This window comes from Haemaphysalis longicornis, unplaced genomic scaffold, assembly GCF_048455015.1.
Source record: "Haemaphysalis longicornis isolate Haplotype H1 unplaced genomic scaffold, Haemaphysalis longicornis Haplotype H1 scaffold_7, whole genome shotgun sequence".
In the NCBI taxonomy this organism is placed as follows: Eukaryota; Metazoa; Arthropoda; class Arachnida; order Ixodida; family Ixodidae; genus Haemaphysalis; species Haemaphysalis longicornis.
In genome coordinates, this window is record NW_027526422.1 from 120,003,425 (window position 1) to 120,023,731 (window position 20,307).

Sequence of the window (20,307 nt, forward strand, 5' to 3'; positions counted from 1 at the left end):
CTGCATGTCCTTACTTGCCATCAGTTAGACAGATGCCAACAGGATGCAGGACGCTGGGCGCCGATTCAGGCAGGCTGCCGCATAGAGTTCTAATAGCCCATTTTCTGAATATTTCCTGAACGGTTTTGACTCGTCAAAAATCTTAAAGGGACAAACAACCCCATTTTCGTGGAGTGCATGGGTCGACTGCACATATGAAAGCCACCGTTTTGTATAGTGGGGTAACCGCAAGCAGTTTCGTAATAAACAGGCGGAAATAATTTTTATTTGGCGCTAAACTATCTACATTTTGACCCGTGGTGCAATCTAGTAGTGTGAAAACGTGACACTAGCGTAGTGTTCAAACGACTCCATCGTTTTCAATGCGTGATTCGAAAACCGTATTAAGAAATAGAAAAGAGTGCCCAATATTGTTGGTTAATCGGGGGATAAGGTGCTATATACCTTTTTTTACCTCACGTACAGTCACTGTCATGCTTGAGCGGACTGTCATGCTTGCGAGAATTCATTTAGGGAGGCCACGTACGGCTGGCAGATCTAAAATTACATATTTCAAAAGTCCTAGGGCGCTAAGAGCAAAACAGTTCGGGTTGAAGTGTTTTAATTGATGCCCCATTCAGTTGGGATAGAGAAAATATAATCTGACAAAAAATAAGTTGTATGTTTCTTTAAAATTCTATGTTTGGGGCTTGCAGCTGCTATAAAACCTTGTTTCTGAGCTAGCAAGATGTATTACGAGGCCTAGTTAGATACAAACAAGGGAATAAGGCTGCCGAGGGTAGTTCAAAGGGATGCTAAGCATATAGTAGTTGTGCTTGGTTGTGTTAACTATTGGTTGGCCCGACTGAAGTCGTGCAGAGAGAGGCAAAGTGAGTATGCATTGTATGACCAGCGGCAGTATATTTCTGGGAGGCCTCCCGAGCCCAGTTTCTTCTAGAAGCATGGCTGCAGAAATTCGCGGTTCGCTACCAAAGGACACCGGCTTTCCTAATTGCTACCGCAGCTATTGCTAACACAAATCAACATTAATGAAGCTTTTTGATGCAATAAATTTCAAGATAGACACATCAGATCGATAGTTCGAGCGTTATTCACTACCGTTCTGGACTATGAAGATTTCGACGACAGTGGAAATGACAATGCTGGCAACCACATGCTCTCGGGTGGCTGGGACAATAGCAATGTTTAAAATGCGCATCTTCGCTGGTTGTATCTGCAGGGCGAGAGCCATAGATGCTCCGTCAAACGCGAAAGTGACCATCGTAGTCCGTCCGTGAACAGGACGGCTACCAAAATGTCCGACGATATACTTTTTGCTCTAAACCTGGCACACTATCCACATTTTATTAAAGTGTGCGCATAACCCCGACCTCCCACCTTGTCCTTCCTCCTCCCCCTCCATGAGCTGTGGGAGAACCGGATTACCAGCGACCACCTAGATGTCCAGCAACTTCTGGCATTTACGGCATCGGTCGCCAGGCCATCACTTGCATTCCCGGACTAGGGAACCACTTCTACTTTAGGACTTATTAAAGTTTCGTACTGCTACTACTACTTGTAAAACCAAATTAAATAGATAAAAACGTTTCGGTTCATGCGGTATTTAAACCCGGTTTGCCACAGCAGCAGACGAGTGCGTTAACCAGTGCGCTAACCGGGCACCCTGCTGGAATGGAACAAGAACTACTGCCTGATAAGTTATGCGTGACAAGGAACGTGACTGCACGCGAGTAGGAAAGGTGCACGCGGAAGGAGTTCTCACTGTGAGGAGATTCTGTGTGTACTGCGGCCAGTCTTCCCTCAGAGTAATTCGCGTCAAAGAGCAAAGAAAGAAAAGCGCACAGACGCAAGCACAATGGACCGCTTAAGCACTGGATAGTCACTATGCTTTCGCCTCCAAAGCATTTAGGCAGACTTAGATTCCCGCTGAATGTTTAGTGAATGAATCCGCAGGATGCTTGTTTTAAGCTGTTGCGGTTGGCGAAGCGTACGGCACGTATCTGTTGGAGGCAGTTGGAATCGTCGTCAAAGGTCGCGCGAAAAAAAGTGGTTCCAGAAAAATCGGCGCCAAAAAGAAACCCGCACTAGAAAAGCGACGTCACAAAACTAACCCACAAACCCTGCTGGGGTTCGCTTCGCGTATCGGGGCGGAGTCCAAGATAAGATGGTCCGTTTACGTCTCCACAAATCCCCTAAAAAGCTTTTTGCTTCACCTGTCCATAAACCTGGTTCATCTGGCGGGAGGGCGTGTATGCACTCACCATAGAACTGGAGTATGATGGCAGACTCAAGCGCCAGCAGGAACAGGCGGATGAAGTTTTGATGGGCGGCGATAACAGACAGCACCTTGGGGCCACCCTAAGAATCAACGTAACAGTAAATGAGATTGCGAGACTCAAAGACACACACCTTAACAACAACAACAACAAAAAAAGCCTTTTCACTCTACGTGAAAGCTGTCGAAGTGTGGAGCAGTGATTTACCAGAGCAGCTGTGGCGCCCTCTATTTACTACTTAAAGCATCAGCCTGGTGTTGATACCAAAAGTAGTCAAGAGAGGTCGCCGCAGCCCCTCAAAAGGCGTATCAAGGGACACCGGATTAAGTTTTTATTTTATTGGGGTAATTATTGAGTTAATTCATGATGTCTTATATCCCTGTGCACTTTATCTTATATCGCTGTGTACTTTTTTGCTGGCGAGAAAAGGTAGTCTCCGTGGCAACTTAAAGGGCGAAGGTCACCCCCAAGACTTTGCATCTGAGTAACGTGTGCCTCTGTGGTGCAGTGGGATAAACATCAGCTTCGTAACGCGAAGAACCCAGGTTCGATGACGCGATTATCTTTTCAAAGGATAATACGATCTTTTAATATAATATAATATAATCTTTCGAAGGATAAACAGGAAGGATAGTAAAGTCTTGACTACTGTGGGGCCTTCCAGCTGAAATCCCTGAACTAGAGTCTACATAGGTACAAACTAATACATTAGGGTAGTTTTGTTGGCTATTATAAAAGAAAAACACAGATCACCTACAATGAGCCAATAGCTACATTTTCATTCCCAGTCTGTTCACAGGTAAGCGATTTCAGTTTTTCCTTTGATGGAAAATCGAAGAGCTTGTTAGACTTACTTCTGATAAGGCGTTTGCTTAGTGAAACAAGTACGAGAAAAACCAACATAGGACATCGCGTATTTTTGCTTTGAACCGTTTGCGCTGACTAATTAGTCTGCAGTGAACTTTCGCCCACGCCTTAATGCATCTTCAAAAATTAAATGTTTTCCCCGCCACTTGTGGCCAGAAAGTGTCCGCTCTGATTGTGCTCTCAATGTGAAGGAGAAGTTCCAAAGCGAAGTACTGCAGGCAGGCTACGCTAGGAAAGAACAACTAACATTTTGATTCTTCTCCCTGAAGCTGCTATGAGCTCACAATTGACTTTTTTAACTTTCTAACGTTAATAAGATAATAGTCGGCATTATTCAAATAATTGCATATTTTGTTCCTGGGTAATGTTATCCATTCAGTGATAACTAGGAACTGCAGCTTAAAAGAACTTGTTGCTTGCCCCCGATTTTGGTTCCTCGGACTGGGTGGACGTAGCATGTGCATAAATACGTAGACGGAATGCAAAAAAAGTTGACGACTTTTTTTTTGCCCGCCATCTGCCCACGGAGCTGTCTTTCCGTACAAGACTAGCGAATTATTCCGCAAGCACAAAAGCACCGTCACTTTCCGCTTTCCGGACACACATTCGTGCTGTGTAACATTTTGGTTTGAAGAAGTGAGTCGTCATCATCATCATCGTCATCACCAGACTATCTTCGCCCACTGCAGGGCAAAGGCCTCTCCCATTATTCTCCAATTACCCCGGTCCTGTGTTAACTGCGACCAATTTATCCCCGCAGAAGTGAGTGATTGAAAGAAAAAAAAAACAGCAAATCTTGTTTAAATGCATGTAGTCTAACGTAAATCACGTCAAGTTTGTCAGAAAGAATTATATTTGAGACCGCAAACTTTCATTCCGCTGAGTCAAACGCTTTTAGTCAACGCTGAGAAAACACGCTCACTTCATGATCGACATTCGCCCGGCGGTGAACGTCACCGTTTTCCTGTGGACAAGTGTCATTTGGGGAGAGCGCAATTTCGTATCATAAAGGTTCTGTTTATGATTTCTTCAAACGAGAGAAATAAGTGACTAGTCATTACGAGCGGTGTTTAAGCAGTTCCGCCAATGTGGGCTCTCCGTCCATTAAAACATCTTTCGGTGGTCTTAGTTTGTTTTGGTCAAGGCTTTAATGTAAAAGCTTGATTTGCCCTGCCTTCATCGGATTGTTTCTGTTCTACGCGAATATTTTCAGGGAGAATGTTGTTCACGTACGGAAATACTAGAACCTATGCTGAATATCAGCAGCATGGAACAGACGAGGAAGTGCACGCATCTCTTGCGGACGAGTATCACGGTGTGGGATGCAGAGAGCAGTTCGATGATGATGTCCGGCACGATCAGCTGAAACAACACACAAAATATACATTTTTAGGAAACAAGTGGCAAAACCACAGCGAAAAAAAAAAATTGTGCCCTTCTACTCTGTGAAGGATGACCTGCAAAGCTCGACGCAGACCATGGAGTGCACGAAACAAAACACGTTTATCGTAATTTGCGGTGGAGCATACTTCCTAGCCAAAGCTGAATGATCCTCTGAAGGATCCAAGCTTTGTTCTTGTAGATAAACATAGAACTGAGTGTGTACCTCCCGCGTCGTAAGCATCTTACTGTTTGCGTAAGGCCGAGTTCAGACTGTTGCCGCAACTGTCGTAATAACTTTAAAGAATGATGTCATTTCACGTCTCTGCCAATCGAACTGTGTGGCATGCCATTTTTTTACGTCCAAAGATCACGATACGGCTTTTGCGTCAGTAGTCTCAACATAGCCCTACACGCAAACCCAATTCGCTCTACCACTAAGGACTCCGGACTGGTCCCATTGGGCCGTTTAACGTCCGGGTTTCAACCTCCCACCAGCACAACGGACATGCCATCCATAAGTACGGGCACGAAACCTATAGCTGCGCGTGCACGCCTCTCCTCCTCCCTTCCACTATTCTCCACTACAAACCTGCGCACGCATAAACCAGCAACCGGTCATATGCACGTGATTAGAAGAGACAGACGCCGTCGAAAATATCCCCTGAAAGCCCCCTGAAAAAGTGGTATTGGCTCACGCCGGCGTTCCAATCGGGCAATTTGCTATTCATCCGGGAGGGATTCGCCGCTACTCGACGAGCTGAATTTGAGGCGGTAAAGGCGGTGCCAGCAGCTTTGCGTTGTTTTTTGCGTCCATTCACGCTTGTGTTCGGGCCAACACTTCTATTCTTGCTCTTCTTCCTCCAGACGAATGGCATGCATCCGTCATATAACGATTTAAAGCCTGGAAGCCTTTGAGCTTTATTCTCGCGTGCAAGCACGTGGCTGTCTGTTTCCCTTCTCCCTCGTATGCATCATACTGTGTGGGAAAAATGTCTGTGTAACACATCAACCCACACCCGAACTACTCGATTAAGGAGGACAGCCGACTAATCACATTGAGCCATGTAATTTCGACATCTAAATCTACCACCAGCACAACCGGCATTTCATCGGTAGCGGCATGAAGCCGAGATGTGCGTGCACACCCCCCTTTTTCTACCCGCAAGCCATGCACGAATAAACCGGCAACCGCTGATGGCGCATATTTTGGCGTGAAAGACACCGCCAAAAATGCAGCTTGAAAGGCCTTCCAAGCCAAAAAAGAAATATGCCCAAAGGGGCGCTAAACAGGGTTTTAAAGACTGCGATTTACGTGCGCAAAAATGTGGTTGTTCCCTGTTCCACAGGAACCGGTAAAACACGAAAGTGAAATGTGCCTCCACAGGAGCAGTTGAATGTTTATTGTGCATCGATGTGAACTTGCACGTCGCTGTATTTCTTCGGTATGGCACCGTTATACGCATCAACGTTAGACACTGTATTTCACGCGCCGCAGCATTGCGTAGCAATCCGACTGCAACCACAGGTGCTCGCAAACGTTTTGTGGGAACGAAACCAAACGGGTTGTCAGCGACATCCGCAAGTCGGCTTCTCCGCAGCTAACGCTGCGCGTCCCCCGTGCACGTAGGCGCTGGCATCGAGGCGCCAGCTGTCGGCGCTCATTAGCGTAATGATGCACTACTTCGCTTTGCCTCTCCTAAATGGCAGCACCATCTAAGAGTGAGGAAATAAGGCGCGTTTCTCGCTTTATTCACGCGTTTGTTCATAGCGTAGTCGGGAGCACGTTTCGTACCTCCCATTCCCGCGACCGAGTTCGTGGCTCAGAAGTTTTTCCAGCGATGTCATTTCCGTGATGGATATGACGTCATGAGATCTTGGTGGACCCCATAATAAAACACGTTCGTGTTAAAATTAAACCAAGTTCTACCCAGTGTGAAATATGCTGAAACAGCGGTGGTGAGGTCCTCTTGTGTAGGCTCGAAAGTCGAGGGCGCCCGCCCGAGAGCGACAGTGCCACTTTGTCGGGAAAAGTTTATGGCTCGCGCAAAGGAACCTGCAGCTCAACGCCAGCAGTTAAAGGCTCCCCCTACTCTCCCTTTTCTAGCGGCATGGAGAGGAACCTACCCCTGCGAGAGCACTGCCCTCTCATTGGTGGGTCTCATAACCGGTTTCTGCTACGCCGCCTGCGTTAAAGGAGCCATGAAGGCATAATACAAGTTGAGTTTGTTAGAAAGACTGCTTAGTCCCGATAACAATGATACCAACATCATCGCAATCTTCAAACAAATAACGGAGATATTAAAGAAAACGTGTGAAGCAGTCGCGACCTCCTAGCTAATTTCCCGCAACTTTTCTATGACGTCACAGAACCTTGTTTGTGCGATTGGCGGCCGCCTAACTGACCTGCCGCGACGACACATGACTGGACGTCTGTAATGGAGCCTCTAGTTCCATTTGACTGCATCACTTGAATGCTAACGTGCAGTTAACGCACTGAAAATTATGTTTTATTGTTGGCCCGTATGACGTCATTCTTGCTCATGACACGTCACTGTGGCGCAAAATTTGAAAGCTTTTAAATACTTCTTGCTTTTTTTTCGTTAAAAAATATTTTGTGGCTGTAATGGGGCTGACTGAGATACTGAATCCTAGTTCTTTCAAATTAAACTAAGTTGTATTTTCTCTTCATGGCTCCTTTAAGCACAACCTGCAGAGCATACTTACCCAAGGCTCGACCCACAACAGCTCCGCTATTAATACCTAATAACGCGACCTATATTCAGGTGAGAACTTTTAAACTGCTTTTTGGCGTTAATTTTGTTCTTGCAGCACTGCTCAATAGAACGCTGTCTCTGCATACAGATATGGGTGGATGCTTGCGAGAAGGACAAGTCACCTTTTACCCTGTTTCTTTACAAATATAAAATGTATCGTTTTTATTTCCCGCAGATATGTCTTAATCAATGTGATTCTTTTTGGACCGAGTAACTTTATTGCGAGTGGTTATTGCTCACAGAAACATAAATCCCCCCACGGAAGCGTACGATTCATCGGTGAGATGCGATTGAACGCTGCTTTCGCCGGCACGTCGACATTAATTCACCAAAAATTAATTCTGACTACCACACGTTACGGCTGCATGGCCAGTTCTTCTCCATATAAAATATTGTTTCCGAAAGGTCAGCTTCTGGCGGTTATGAAGGAAGTTATGGCTCTATTGTACGTATTAAATAGGCAAGTTACGGTTGCAGTTTACTGAGGGAGGTACGTCAAGAACCTTTTTTTAAACAATGAAAACGCTCTGTTGCAGTAGTCATAAGTCATTAATGGTTTCGATGGTTTGAAAACAAAGGGCACTCACAAACTTGGGCAGCATGGTAGAAACCAGCCACAGTGAGTGAACGTAGCTCCAAAACTCTGAGTATGATGTGAGGCTCAAGGCCTGGGAAGTGATGCTGACGACGAAGTTGGAATCTACGGCAGAGAAAATAGGGAATATCTAAGCAATATCAAAGGGGCGATATCAATAGCGTGCAGCGGCGGCGTAGAGGCACAGCATGCGCGTCGCTTGTTGAAAGCCCGATGCCTGACATTTCCCTCAGGACAACAACAACAACAACAACAACAACAACAACAACAACAACAACAACAACAACAACAACAACAACAACAACAACAACAACAACAACAAAAACAACAACAACAACAACAAAATACGCGTGGTGATGACTATGCAGGAAGCCTCGGGTGCGGCCTGATCCCGGCGGCCATTGGCGGTAACGCACTCCCTCACCAGAGCAAATTGGCCACCCTGGTCTATAACCTCCCACGAATACGCCAATATCTGACTAAGCACCGGCAAATCTGATCCCGTAGCCTTAGACAAGGCTATACTCGAAATATTTCAATGCCTCCAGTCGTGTCCTTGAGGGATCAAAAAATATTTGGTTCCAGTCGTGTTCTATGGCAGTTTCCGCGAGAAAAAAAAAAAAAAAAAACATCTGCACCTCATTAACTACGAGAAGTCTATTACATTGTGAATAGGACCGTTTGAGACACGACGCAGCAGTTATCAGACACTGACCTGTGTCAACCAGCATGTGGATGTCCATTCCTGTGTGATGAGACAGGTATCCTAAGCACAGGAACGCTGTGACCGCACCGATGCTTTTGGTGGCCGTGTCCGCAGCCAGCACGAATATCACGTCTCTGAAATATTGCCAGTACAGGAAAAATCGCAGTTCACGGGGTATTTTTGTCTTGAATCTTCTTTGAGGATTTACAGAGATTTAAATTCCAGCCGCACCTTTCATTCTTAGATGCAGGCTCACCAAAGTTGTTGGCTTGTTTTACATTACTGAAAGTAGCTGCGTACAAACAATCACTTTTCCCGCCAATTTTATTTGCTGCTGCGCCTTCGACACCAATTTCAAAATTTGAAGTAGAAGTGTAAGACTTTATGCTTTTATAAAGTTCTAGAAGTTTCCATTTTTTTTCTTCGTTTAGATTTGCGCACCGCACCAGAGGGGATTATCCAGAAGGTGCGAGATTGAGCGGAACTCGGGAGACAGGAGCTCTAGCGGCGACCACGTTTTTTAATGTGCCTATATAAACGCCGCCTTCGTTGTGAACCGGTGCACCGACCGCCAGCTACAGTTTAACAAAACTTGTTGCTGAGCGATTTGGTTCATATTTGAATAAAAAAGAAAACGTGGCGTTAAACAGTCGGGGACGAAAACAAGATAGGACGGATACAGGCGCCCGTATCTGTCGTATCTTGTCTTCGTCGATATACGGTTAGTTTTTTTTTTTTTTTCAGTTACAAGTTTCGCGGTGGTATATTACCCGCTCAGTCATGCGTTCCTTCGACTGCGGCATGACCAACGTCAGGTACGATCACGCACTGCCGGCTGTTTCACCGAACATGGCTACCTCGTAGCTCGTAGACGTGTTAATGCATAGTAAATAAAGCAAATAAAAAAAAAACCGCTGAAGAATCCAACTGTCATGCCAAGCCCAAGCCAGAAGCGGGCGTCTTCCCATAACCCCCCACGACGACATGGATTTACAGAAGCAGTTTCCTCTCTAGTATACTTACTAAGAAACTCTATGGGCTGGGGCCAGGCCGGGGTTTTCAACGAAATAGCGCGGTCACCTACTTAATGCAACGGAGTGCATATTGAAACGCAATTCTACACGGCACGGAACGAGGATGTTTGCTCAAGCCGCGCTTTATCAATGTGAGGGGCCAAAACCGGGCGCGCTGATAATACCAAGTGTGCTCCACGCGATTGCCCCGGTGTGGCTCGAGGTGCATAGGATGTTCTACTATCACTACTTTGTTAACTGCAGCAGCTGAAAACTCCGGAGCGAGCTATCTCGGACCTTCTGAAATAGCGTCCCAGGTTTGCGACCTTGCTTCGCCGTGGTGTTTTTTTATGGGACACTATTCGCTTTCCGTTGTCTCTGTATCAGTAAAGTTGCCTCAGTATCAGTAAACTGATCAGTAAATCAGTAATCAGTAATACCAGGAATAAATTTGTTGGATTGGGTTCCAACTAGAATCGGCTGGCTATCACCTCAGCTGTTTGTTTCAACTCAATGCTATGTTGGATGAAACTGCAACACTGAAACTACAAGTGTGACTCTGAGCATGACGGTGTGGTATATCCCAATTAGATGATTGTGCAGTGCTACTAATCATTTGCCACAAACAGATCGTAGATCAGCGCAGCAAATTCCTCTGTACTATCTAAAATTAGTCAAGTGTGACAACAAAGCGGGAAAGAGTCACAAACTGGCGACCGAGCAACTAGTCACCACAGAGAATTATCAAACAAGTGGGCGTGCGTATTGAAAGGCTCCGTTTGAAGGCATTCATGACACTGTAGGTCTACAGGAGAACGCCCAATTTCGAGTAATGCGACGACGAGTAGCGAAACGGTGCCTCAATTCCTATTGGCTGCAACCTCCGGTGTATGTCTATCTGGCGTCCCATTGGCTGCCGTGCAGGTATCCATTGGCTGAGAGCACTGGTATGCGGCGACTCAACTGCTGGCGTCGCAACGGAGGGTGTTGTTGATGATAATGATGATTACTATTGGCTTCCCCTTTGTAGCAGGGTGATGACATGTCATCTTACCAAAAAGGACTAATATAATCATGTTTTACACTCTTGGTTTAATACTAGCGCTGCTTAGGGCAAGCACTCAAGCCTATTAGGCCCGTAATACTTTTTTTCTCCAGTTACAGGTGGTAACAGTCCTAGGCTATATTCCCCTCTCTGCTTTTCGTCCACCAGCAGTCTAATCTTCTTTTCGTCCCCTCGACAGCCTCGAAGTTAACTTCCTCTGTGATACCCTTAAATCTCAGGGCTTCTGAAAGCCCAATATTCCCTTCATGTAGATTTGGATGGATACCCTCACATTCTAACACTATGTGCCGCATAGTTTCTGTTTCTTTTCCGCAGACCACGCATACCCCATCATTTTGTGAATACTTCCCCACAAAACTCTTAGTTCGCAGGCAACCTGCTCTAGCCTCAAAAAGCAAAGCACTGCCCTGGGAATTATCGTAGAAATTTTCCGTTTTGATGTTCAATTTCTCAGCCCTGTACATCTTCTCTAACCCTGGCCACACCCAGAGGCGCAGTCTCTGTACGGCGAACCGCCACACTGGCTGCCGGCGCTGCTCTATGGCGGAACCCACCACACAGGCTCATCCGCTCATCTCCACATCATCAATGGGACATCAATGCCTTCGCAATCGCAGTTCAGCAAAAGGGCACAGGAGCCCTCGGAGTGCTTGTAAAGCCTACCGCCGTACTCTTTTCTGGGTTACGAATGCACTAGAGGAGGCCGCTGCTCGCCTGTTTGTTTTTTCACGCTTGCTTTCAAACAATTCGAGGAGACTCAGAGCTGTAATCGAGTTTCCAAGCCGTTTGGGCCGTGATTTAAGGGCAACTGTATTGACGTGAGAAGGATTTTTTCATACGGTAGTCGGACAATCTGTTACGGACGGCTAACATCAGCCATCTTGGTCGCAAACTTCTAATGTAAGAGCTTTCGAGATAAACCTGCTTTTCTACAAACCTTGCTTCAAACCCTCCACACAAAATGGCTACGCAGCGTAAATGAAGTAAGAAATGCCTGCTCGCATTACATAGTTGCGCTTTTAGGACGCCACTCTACATTACGCGGGCATGAAAAAAGGATGTAACCAGTATGAACTCACTCCTTAAATTGGTTCTTGAAGTGGTTGAAGCGCTCTAACGCGAGGTAGATTGTCCCGCTGATGCCGACGCTCTCCAGTGATATATAAAGCGCGTGCGACCACATCTGAAAATTGATACACGAGATTTAGCACAAATAGAGATAAACACCAAGATACCAACAGTTAAAAACTGAACAGCTACTTGACGGAAGGTATGTGAAACACTGTTGTTGACTATTGGTGAAAACCAACTTCTTCCACTATACAGAGCGTGCAATCGGGTTTTGTGAACAAGAAACAGTAAATGATTATTTGTGTTTATCTCGTGCTGGTTTCCTAGAAAGTCCTAACGTCATGGATCGTTTTTATTAAGCATAGTAGAATGTCGCCCGGGTTTTCGGACGACCCGGGTTTTACCACGGACAAGTGGAGTCCCGACAAAGTTCCGTAGAAACAATGCATTAAAAAAAATTACGCCCACCTCCCCTCGCGGGAACCCTGGTGTGATGCGACGCTGAGGGAGGTTCACGCGCAAGCGCAGAGCAACCGTCGACCGAAAGACCACCGGAGAGCGGCACACCGGTTATATGCGCAGCGCGCCCGAAGGAGAGGATACCGCAGAGAGAGAGAGTACTGCACATGCGCAGCACCGCGCGCAGCGCCGCCCACCGGCGGAGTGAGAGCGCGCTGGGCCGCACACCCGCCGATGTTGAGAGAGAGTGTTCGCACTCACCTGGGCACGCGCCGGCGCCAGTGCGTCTGCCGCGGCTATGACGCAACACAATCCAAAACAATCCACTTTAATCCAATCCAATCTAAATCCAACCCAAGCCAAGCCAAGCCAATCGAATCCAATCCAATGCCCTTCGCGAGAGAGTGTTCGCTATCGGAGAGGAGAGGGGGTGAGCGGAGGAGAGTGCGGACGCCGCTGACGACGACGGACGCACGGAGGAAGGACAGGGCCGCCGACAAGAGATGCTCTCAGCGTCGCATCTAAAACCTCGGTTTGCCGACGCGACTTCATGCATGACCCGCGTTGTCCGACGACCCACGCGAAGCGCGCGATGGAACAGTGCCACCTGCCTGTTTCCGTCGTCTCCTTCGAGACGGCTCCGCATGTTTTTATGGGCGAAGCACCTTAGGACCTCGCTTTGTCCGTGGCTTGTTCCTTGGCGTCCGTGTACACATTGTTGCGCAAGCGCGAGGAGCATTGGATTGGATTGAATTGGGTTGGATTAAATTGAATTGTAGCGGATTGGATCGGATTGGAATTGTATATACTGTACACACGCGTTGTCACTCATTTACATGCGCGAGTGGGCAATGCCACGGGTGATCAATGGTAAGAACGGTCCCCAGTGTTTCGCCCACTCGTCATGATTCACTTCGTGGAGATGCGTGAGTTTTTTTGGTCGTCATCGTGTGTGCCATCATTCGCACTGGCTGGCGCGAATCGCGCCAGTGCACACCGGCAGAAGGTGTGTTTTTATACAGCGTGATTGTCACCTGCACTGCAATATTATTTTAGCATTTACTTTTTTAGTGATTAAATTTACGAGCCCTGCAAAGCATTGGCTTGTAGTTTACACTAAAGTTTCTTGGAAATCCGTCGCGCGAAACTAAGTTAGGCATAATTGTTGTTGTTGGGATTTTACGGCGCCCGTATTTTACGACGCTTTTTCATGGTCCAGGTGAAGTCGTATAATCGAGGTTTTACTGTACCTCCAAATTTCCCGCGGAACTCCAGTCGGAGTGCGTGAGAATGCGCAGTCCTCGCAGAGCGCCGGTCAACGTGGCGGCCCGAAACAGGAGCATGACAGCGCTCACGACGTGGAGGATCACCATCGTGTAGAAGAACTGCAACACACACCGAGTAAAGCGGATGAGCGGGGGCAGCCCACCCCTCACTGGCCTCCATGGGGACAGAAAATGGTGCCACCACGGAAACGCCGGAGTTACTCTACATACACTAGTTGCGAAACACCCCGTAAGCCCCGTGTATCAGACACCTGTCCGCGGTTGGCCCTCGGCGCTGGGGCAAAGAGGGGAAAGCACGGGGCAAGGTGACTAGCCGGTCATCTGCTGACAGAAAGTACTCAAGTACTCAAGTGCTTGCGGCTGCTACCGCAAGTCATAACAAGAAAGACCATGGAAACATAAGTAAGCATTAAGTAATTTAATGTTTCCTACTTTAAATGCAAGCTTTATTTTATAAGTTGTGTTAATAAGGAAATGTCTCGTAAAGTTCAGTTTGTGTCTGCTTGAATGCCGCACGAGTACACTTTCCCATCACCTGCAACGAAGCAGGGGTGGAATTCTCGTGTTTGCCCGCTCTGAAAATTTCCGTTTTGCGTCCGTTTTATTGTGACGTACTTCCAGTTGTAAATTGGCTTTTGGCAGACTTTTGCGCAACTATCCTTGTAAACACATTTTAAACAACTAAACCTATTTTAAACTACCTTTTACGTGTTTATCTCTCCGCCAGCGAACCAATAACAAGGAGACTAAAAATTGTCTGCTCCAAATCCGCGGCTCATAGCTCAGCCGTGCTTGCAAGGTGTCACATCCGGGTGTTCACTTTTAGCCAATAACGGCTTGCTCAAAACGGACGGACACAGAACGGATAAAACACGAGAATACCACCCCAGGTGTGCTCGCGCGGTACGGATTATGAAGCGGAGTTTTGAAACTCGTGTATACTGAAGAACTCTGGGCCACGCCGACATCGACAGAATGCGTTGGTCAGTGTCAATCAAAGCGGGTTGCATTCAGCTGTGGGGAGTGAGTGGTAGTAGTGCGTTGGGCTAAGTCCAATGGAAGCTACCTGCGAGCCTCCTGCCGGCTGGGTGAGACAGCCTGTTAATTTTATAATTAAAGCGAAGCTTATTAATGGCTAGGCGGAAGGAGAATCCCGTGGGTCTTGCGTACGCTGAAAGTTCCTTTGGCGCAGCCCCACGCGAATGCGCAAAGAAAAATAAAACACAGGTTGTAGAGGAATTACAACTAAGGAAGGCGAGATTGGCTGGGTTTATCGCAGCGGAGCGCGCGCGGAGAGAGCTAGTGCGCGAACCACAAGTCAAGCGATAACGGCGGGGGCTGCGGCCGGGGCAGCGTCAGCGGTCAAACCATCTGCGGAGTTCAGGCGCGCATTTTTTTTCGGAGTCAGGGATGTGCCATTGGTCGGGCAGGCTCACTCACGAGTGCACTCACACCTCCCCCCCTCACCACTCATGAGCGAGTGGTGAGTGAACCTCGCCATCGTTTTGGACTGGCGAGTGCGAGTGCGAGTGAGTGAGATCCCCACGCGCAGTAAGCCCCGCTCACCTCTTTGCGAGTGCGAGCGCCAATAGCGGCGAGCCCCACTCACCATTCGCGAGTGCGAGAGCAACTTGTGAGGAGCGCCGCTCACCGCTCGCGAGTGCACTCGCGCTGCTCGCGCCATTTGCGAAGCTTACCGCGCTGAGCGCCACTACTGCGCTTGTGCTCGCTGTTGGCCATTCATCGCAGGAGCTGCTCGCTGTGATGGTTGTTAATGGCGGGATTGCTTTCGGCTTCGGAAATATGCCTTAATTAAGCTCCTGCTTTGGGGCACCTTAGAATTAATTCTCTGGTGGAGTGTCGATTTAGGAATATGATTTCGATGGACTTCTGACGCCGTAATGCACTAATACTATTCGGTTTAATGACTCATGAAGGGTCTGTTGCACACACGTGCGAGCGGAGACGTGTGATATGCGTGAGCGTGAGGGTGTGCGAGTGGGGACGGCGAATGGTGAGCGTGAGTGCGAGTGCGTGCGAGTGGTTGCGGCGATGGTGGTGGGGAACACTTATTCAAGTAAAAGAGATTCGCGCTTGAAAGCGGAAGGAGCCATTAGTCTAGGGTCCCTGCGGTGGCTGTGGTCCTGCGTGCCCGGTCCACCAACTGTCGCTCACGGTCCGAACTGCTCTGCGCGGTCTCCCACTGCTCGAGGAGGGGCTGCAAAGTAATGGGGACTTCTGCTGCGTTTTGGCAAGCCCACGTGGTGTGGTACAGTGTTGGAATTGTGCTGCAGTTTGGGCATGTTGGTGGATATATTGCGGGGTGTATGATACGTAGGAAGCTAAGGTGGGGGCATGTCTTCGATGTTGGATGGCTGGGTTTCGATTGGCTTCGAAGGTATGAGCCCGGGTTCTTGTTCTTTAGCCTGGGGTGCTTTTCTCCTGGTTTTTATTCCTGAGCTTCACGTTTTCAGTTCAAAGTGCTTTGACTTCCGTTAGTACCCGTTGGAGTAGAAGTGCGGTGTCTGTAGAAGTGTATGTGATGTCATGAGTTGAGTGGGTGTTATTTCAAGCAGAGGGAGGGAGCGCTACGCGTGCCACCCAGTTCGCCTTGGTGACACCTGTGCCTCCTGCCTGCGGGTCGTTGGGATTCCTGGTCCACGTTGACTGTCTGAAACTGGGTTTGGACCGGTTGCCGGAAATGGGTCCAGGGCCACATCTGGAGGCAGAGCAGGAATGTTGTCTGGAACGGAGCCGAGACCAGGAACGGCGCCGGGACCGGCAGCGGCGTCCAGATTTGGAGCGGGCCTTGCTCTTGGATCGGGAATGACGCTTCGGCGTAAAGTCAGCCCAGCTGTGGAACCGAGAACGGCGCCTTCATTTGGAATGGGCTCGGGAGGCAGACCTGGATGAGGAGGGTTACTGCCCTTTCCCTGAATATGAACGCTTGACGATCGGCTGCGTCGCAAAATTCCACAGGCCATTCCATGTTGCCGTCGTGGGTCGCGGCGTGGCGGTGTGAGTGATTTCGTAGTCGCGCCGGGCATGTCTTGTCCGCCGTAAGGTGTTCACCTTGGCAAAGTGCGCAGGTGGGCTTGAAATCGTAATCTCCCCTCGGGCTCCCTTGTCCGTATTGTGGGCAGCGGTTGGTTGCGGGATTTGGGCTGAAATCTGCTGGGTGCCCTACGCGTAGTCATACAATACAGACCTATTGCGTCGACCGGTACTGGAGGTAGCGTGTTCCTGCACCTTAGTAGTAGACGTAGTGCGGAAAACGTGTCCCCTCGAAGGTGACGACACCTGTCTCTGTTTGACCAAGCATCCGCGCATACAGGATGATGTCGTTCGGGGCTCGGAGCTGGGCTTGGAGTTCCGAGGGTTGTGGGCCACGCTCGATACCGTGAATCACGCCCTTGACCGAGTTGTCCGGTGCTGCTACGTTAGCGAGCACGGCGTGCTCCTTGCCAGCGAGCTTGATGTGCATGAGTTTTCGCAGTATGCCGGCCGTCTCGGCCTGATAACCGCTACATTCTGGGTGAGGTTGGTGCGCACGAGGAGGCGATTTTCGGCACAGCTCCGGTGGCTGTTGCAGGCGAGTGCAGTCCCTTGAGCTACGAGATGGGGCTTCCACTGGCTAAGGTTCAGTCCCTCGCGTAGTCGCAGAGCCACTTTATAATCCCGCCGCGGAAGTGGGGGTGGTCTTCTTCGCTTTGAATGCAGTTTAGGGTTGAGAGAAGACGGGCTTGCAACGCCATCGTGGTCGTTTGGTACTTGTACACTCTTGATTTGCGGTTCTGCAGCGAAAACCAGCCACTATCTTGCTGTGGGGTTTCTTGCGGGCTCTCCATTTCTTCCCAGTTCATTGTGGAGAGGAAAACTTCCAACTAAAGCCAGCGCACAGCTCTCGACTGTACCACCGCTTTTCAGCACGAGTGCGATCAGTGCCCGCGCAAGCGGCTGCGCTGTTCGTTCACTCATAGCATGACAGTCCACCCTTCAGAATTTCTAACGGTCATAAAATACCGCGAGACCCACTCATCGACTTGTCTGTGGGCTTGTTCGATGCCACTCGTCGGTAGGAATCGGTTGGTGCAAAGTAATTTATTGAATGGCACGTTTGTAGAAATATTTAGAGAGTTGTAACGGGAGCTGGTGTACTGAACGGCAGCACAGCTCCTGGTCACGTCGAGCGGTGAGCTTTAGCGCAGGTGAGTGCGAGTGGTCCCGGCGAGTGGGGAGCGTGGGCGCGAGAGGAGGCTAGTGGTGAGGGCACGCGTAGTGAGTGTGAGTGCGAGTGAGTGCTAGTGGTGACGGCGACTGGTGAGCGTGAGAGTGTGTGGGTGTGTGAGGAAAATACATTTTTCTGTGTGCCTGCCAGCACCGTGTAACGCCCTGCACTTCCGCGAAAGCGAAGATATTGCGAAAGTTCCACCTGTAATCATTATAATAACGTACATGAAGACAATTGGTGAAACGGAATTTTGAAAAACCAAAAATACCAAAACAAAAAACAAAAAGAAAACAAAAAAACACGGAAAAAATAGCGAAAAGTGGCGAACCATGTAACGTTCTGCATTTCCACAAAAATGTAGGTTTGGAGGAAGTTCCACTTGTAATCGTTATCATAGCGTAAATGGGGATAATTGGTCAAACAAAACCAAAAAATAAAGAAAATAGAAAAACTTAGTGAAAAGGGGCGAACAGTCCAAAGCCCCGGATTTCTACAAAATTGCCGATTTGGCGGAATTTTCCCCTGTAATCGTTATAGTGGGGTAAATGCAGATAACTGGTTCAACCGAGTTTTGAAAAAAAAAAAACAATTGGAAAAGTAGAGAAAAATTGCGAAAAGTCGCAATTTTCAACACATTTTCAGAAAATGCAGATTTTGCAGAACTTCCACCTGTAATCGTTATAATGGCGTAAATACAGAATATACCAGAGCATTCGACTGTAAGGAACGCACATTCCAAACAAGCGGCATAAGAATACTATGTATAAGTGGATAATTCTGTGAATTACAGATTTTTGTTTTGTTTTGGGGTCTGTTATCTTGCCTCTAGCCGACAGGTGTTTATGGCCATATGGCGTGATTTTAATTCTTCCTGATGCAATTTATTTGGTAATATATTCACTTCTAAACACTAAAACGGTGCCAATACCACTCAACCTCAGCAACACCCTGCAGCAACACGCTTTCGCACTGATGTCTTAAGGCACACAAGGGTAAACTTCCTCTTTTTCTTTCCACTTCCTCCTGAAAACAAATTTATCACTAATTTTTATTCACGCCGGTTCGATCGTTTTTGGATGAGTATATATTGTGCCGTTGATGATACCTACAGGTAAAAAGTACTACACCCAACATGACTCGAGCATCAGCATCTAATGAGCGGAGCATTCGTAACAGTTTGCGGCCAGAACATGGTGCCACCCACCTTCTTGATTCTGAAGAAGCCCCTGTGAGCGATCGCGAACACCATCAGCCAGACGCCAGCAACCACGTACATTGGCGCCGTACGGCGAAGCTCGTACGAGGACGGCACCCAGTCACGTTCTCTTCGGCTGCAGCCGGGGGGCAAGCAAAAGGCACCAGTTATTTTCGCAACCTTTCTTCCGCTACAGAAATAAAAATAGCGAAAACAGCTCGCAATTAGGTACCAGTAGTAGTGCGTGAGCATTAGAACACTCATTTGAACAACAACAACAAAAACCGGTAGGTCGGATTGTTTACGGCGACCGGGAATGTAGACACTAATTGTGCTCCTAGTTAACACCGGAAAATACAGGGTTGTGATAGAAGGGGAGGTTGCGGAAGCTTGTTGTGTGAAACGAACGGGGGCAATGTGCGCGAGTGAAGTAAAGCCGTTATATCTATCTAATCTACAACCACGAATGTGTCATCTTAGACAAGTTTTCCTTGCGAAAACGCTTGAAAGATGCATGCACGTTTTAATATGCCTCATATAACTTTGCCTGACGTTTTTTTTATTCAAATGAATAATTTGCAAGTAGCGTCCGCCGCATTTGTTCACTGAGTGGGAGCTCGCTGGCCTTCACATGTAATACGAAATTGCAATTACTTCCTGACTGAGCCTGCTGAAACACCTGACTACGACAACAAAAACCTCGGGAACCATTCTCACTGTCTGCGAAAGCATCGCCAGTATACAACTTTTAGTCAGGATCGAAGTGTGAGTTTAATAAAAGCACACTGAAGTGATTTGTAAATATTGTGGGATTACTTTCGCAAATTGAATTCTGAAGTACAATGTTTCGACCCCTTTGAGTGCGTTAATGCGACTTTGTTTAGTAGAAAAATCAGTTCAAAAGGGCTGTCCGTCTCTCTCTCTAGCCTGTTTGCCGGTTTTGCTATGACACTTCACGTGGTGCATACACTAGCAGGCTTGGCTTCACTGCGTGGCTCGCCGACCCTCCGGCAAAATCAGTCGGCCGGCCACCGGCGGGGCGTCGATATTTGGTCGCTCAGTTGACGCTAATAAGTAAGGTTTGTGCCCGGAAGAATGGGGCTTTAGTTGGTTAGCTCGTATACTGCATAAAGCTTAGTAAAGTCTATGAAGTAAAAGTAGCTCCACACTAGAACACTGCACGTGCCTGATTTTAAGGCCCGAGCCCGGCCCGAGCCGGCTTCGCGAAGCCCGAGCCCAACCAGGGCCCGTAACACCTAGCCCGAGCCCGGTCCGGGCCCAGGCATTCATAAGTGAGCCTGGCCCGAGCCCGGCCCGGGCCCGCCATTTCAAGCTCAGGCCCGGCCCTACCCGGTAATTTATTTTTTGGCCTAGGGATGGCCCGC

At 48.2% G+C, this 20,307-nt stretch overlaps 1 protein-coding gene across 1 annotated transcript in view; it reads right to left on the minus strand.

The window, feature by feature from the left end:
• The window catches only part of LOC144144990 (sodium- and chloride-dependent glycine transporter 1-like), a 47,455-nt gene that overhangs the window by 18,745 nt on the left and 8,403 nt on the right, over positions 1-20,307 (minus strand). Inside the window, exons 4-10 of the mRNA XM_077676489.1 lie at positions 18,932-19,058; positions 13,461-13,595; positions 11,760-11,863; positions 8,611-8,735; positions 7,888-8,000; positions 4,377-4,505; positions 2,262-2,358 (exon numbers count right to left, since the gene is read on the minus strand). Coding sequence (XP_077532615.1) covers positions 2,262-2,358; positions 4,377-4,505; positions 7,888-8,000; positions 8,611-8,735; positions 11,760-11,863; positions 13,461-13,595; positions 18,932-19,058 — 830 coding nt within the window. The remainder of the gene's footprint in view (positions 1-2,261; positions 2,359-4,376; positions 4,506-7,887; positions 8,001-8,610; positions 8,736-11,759; positions 11,864-13,460; positions 13,596-18,931; positions 19,059-20,307) is intronic.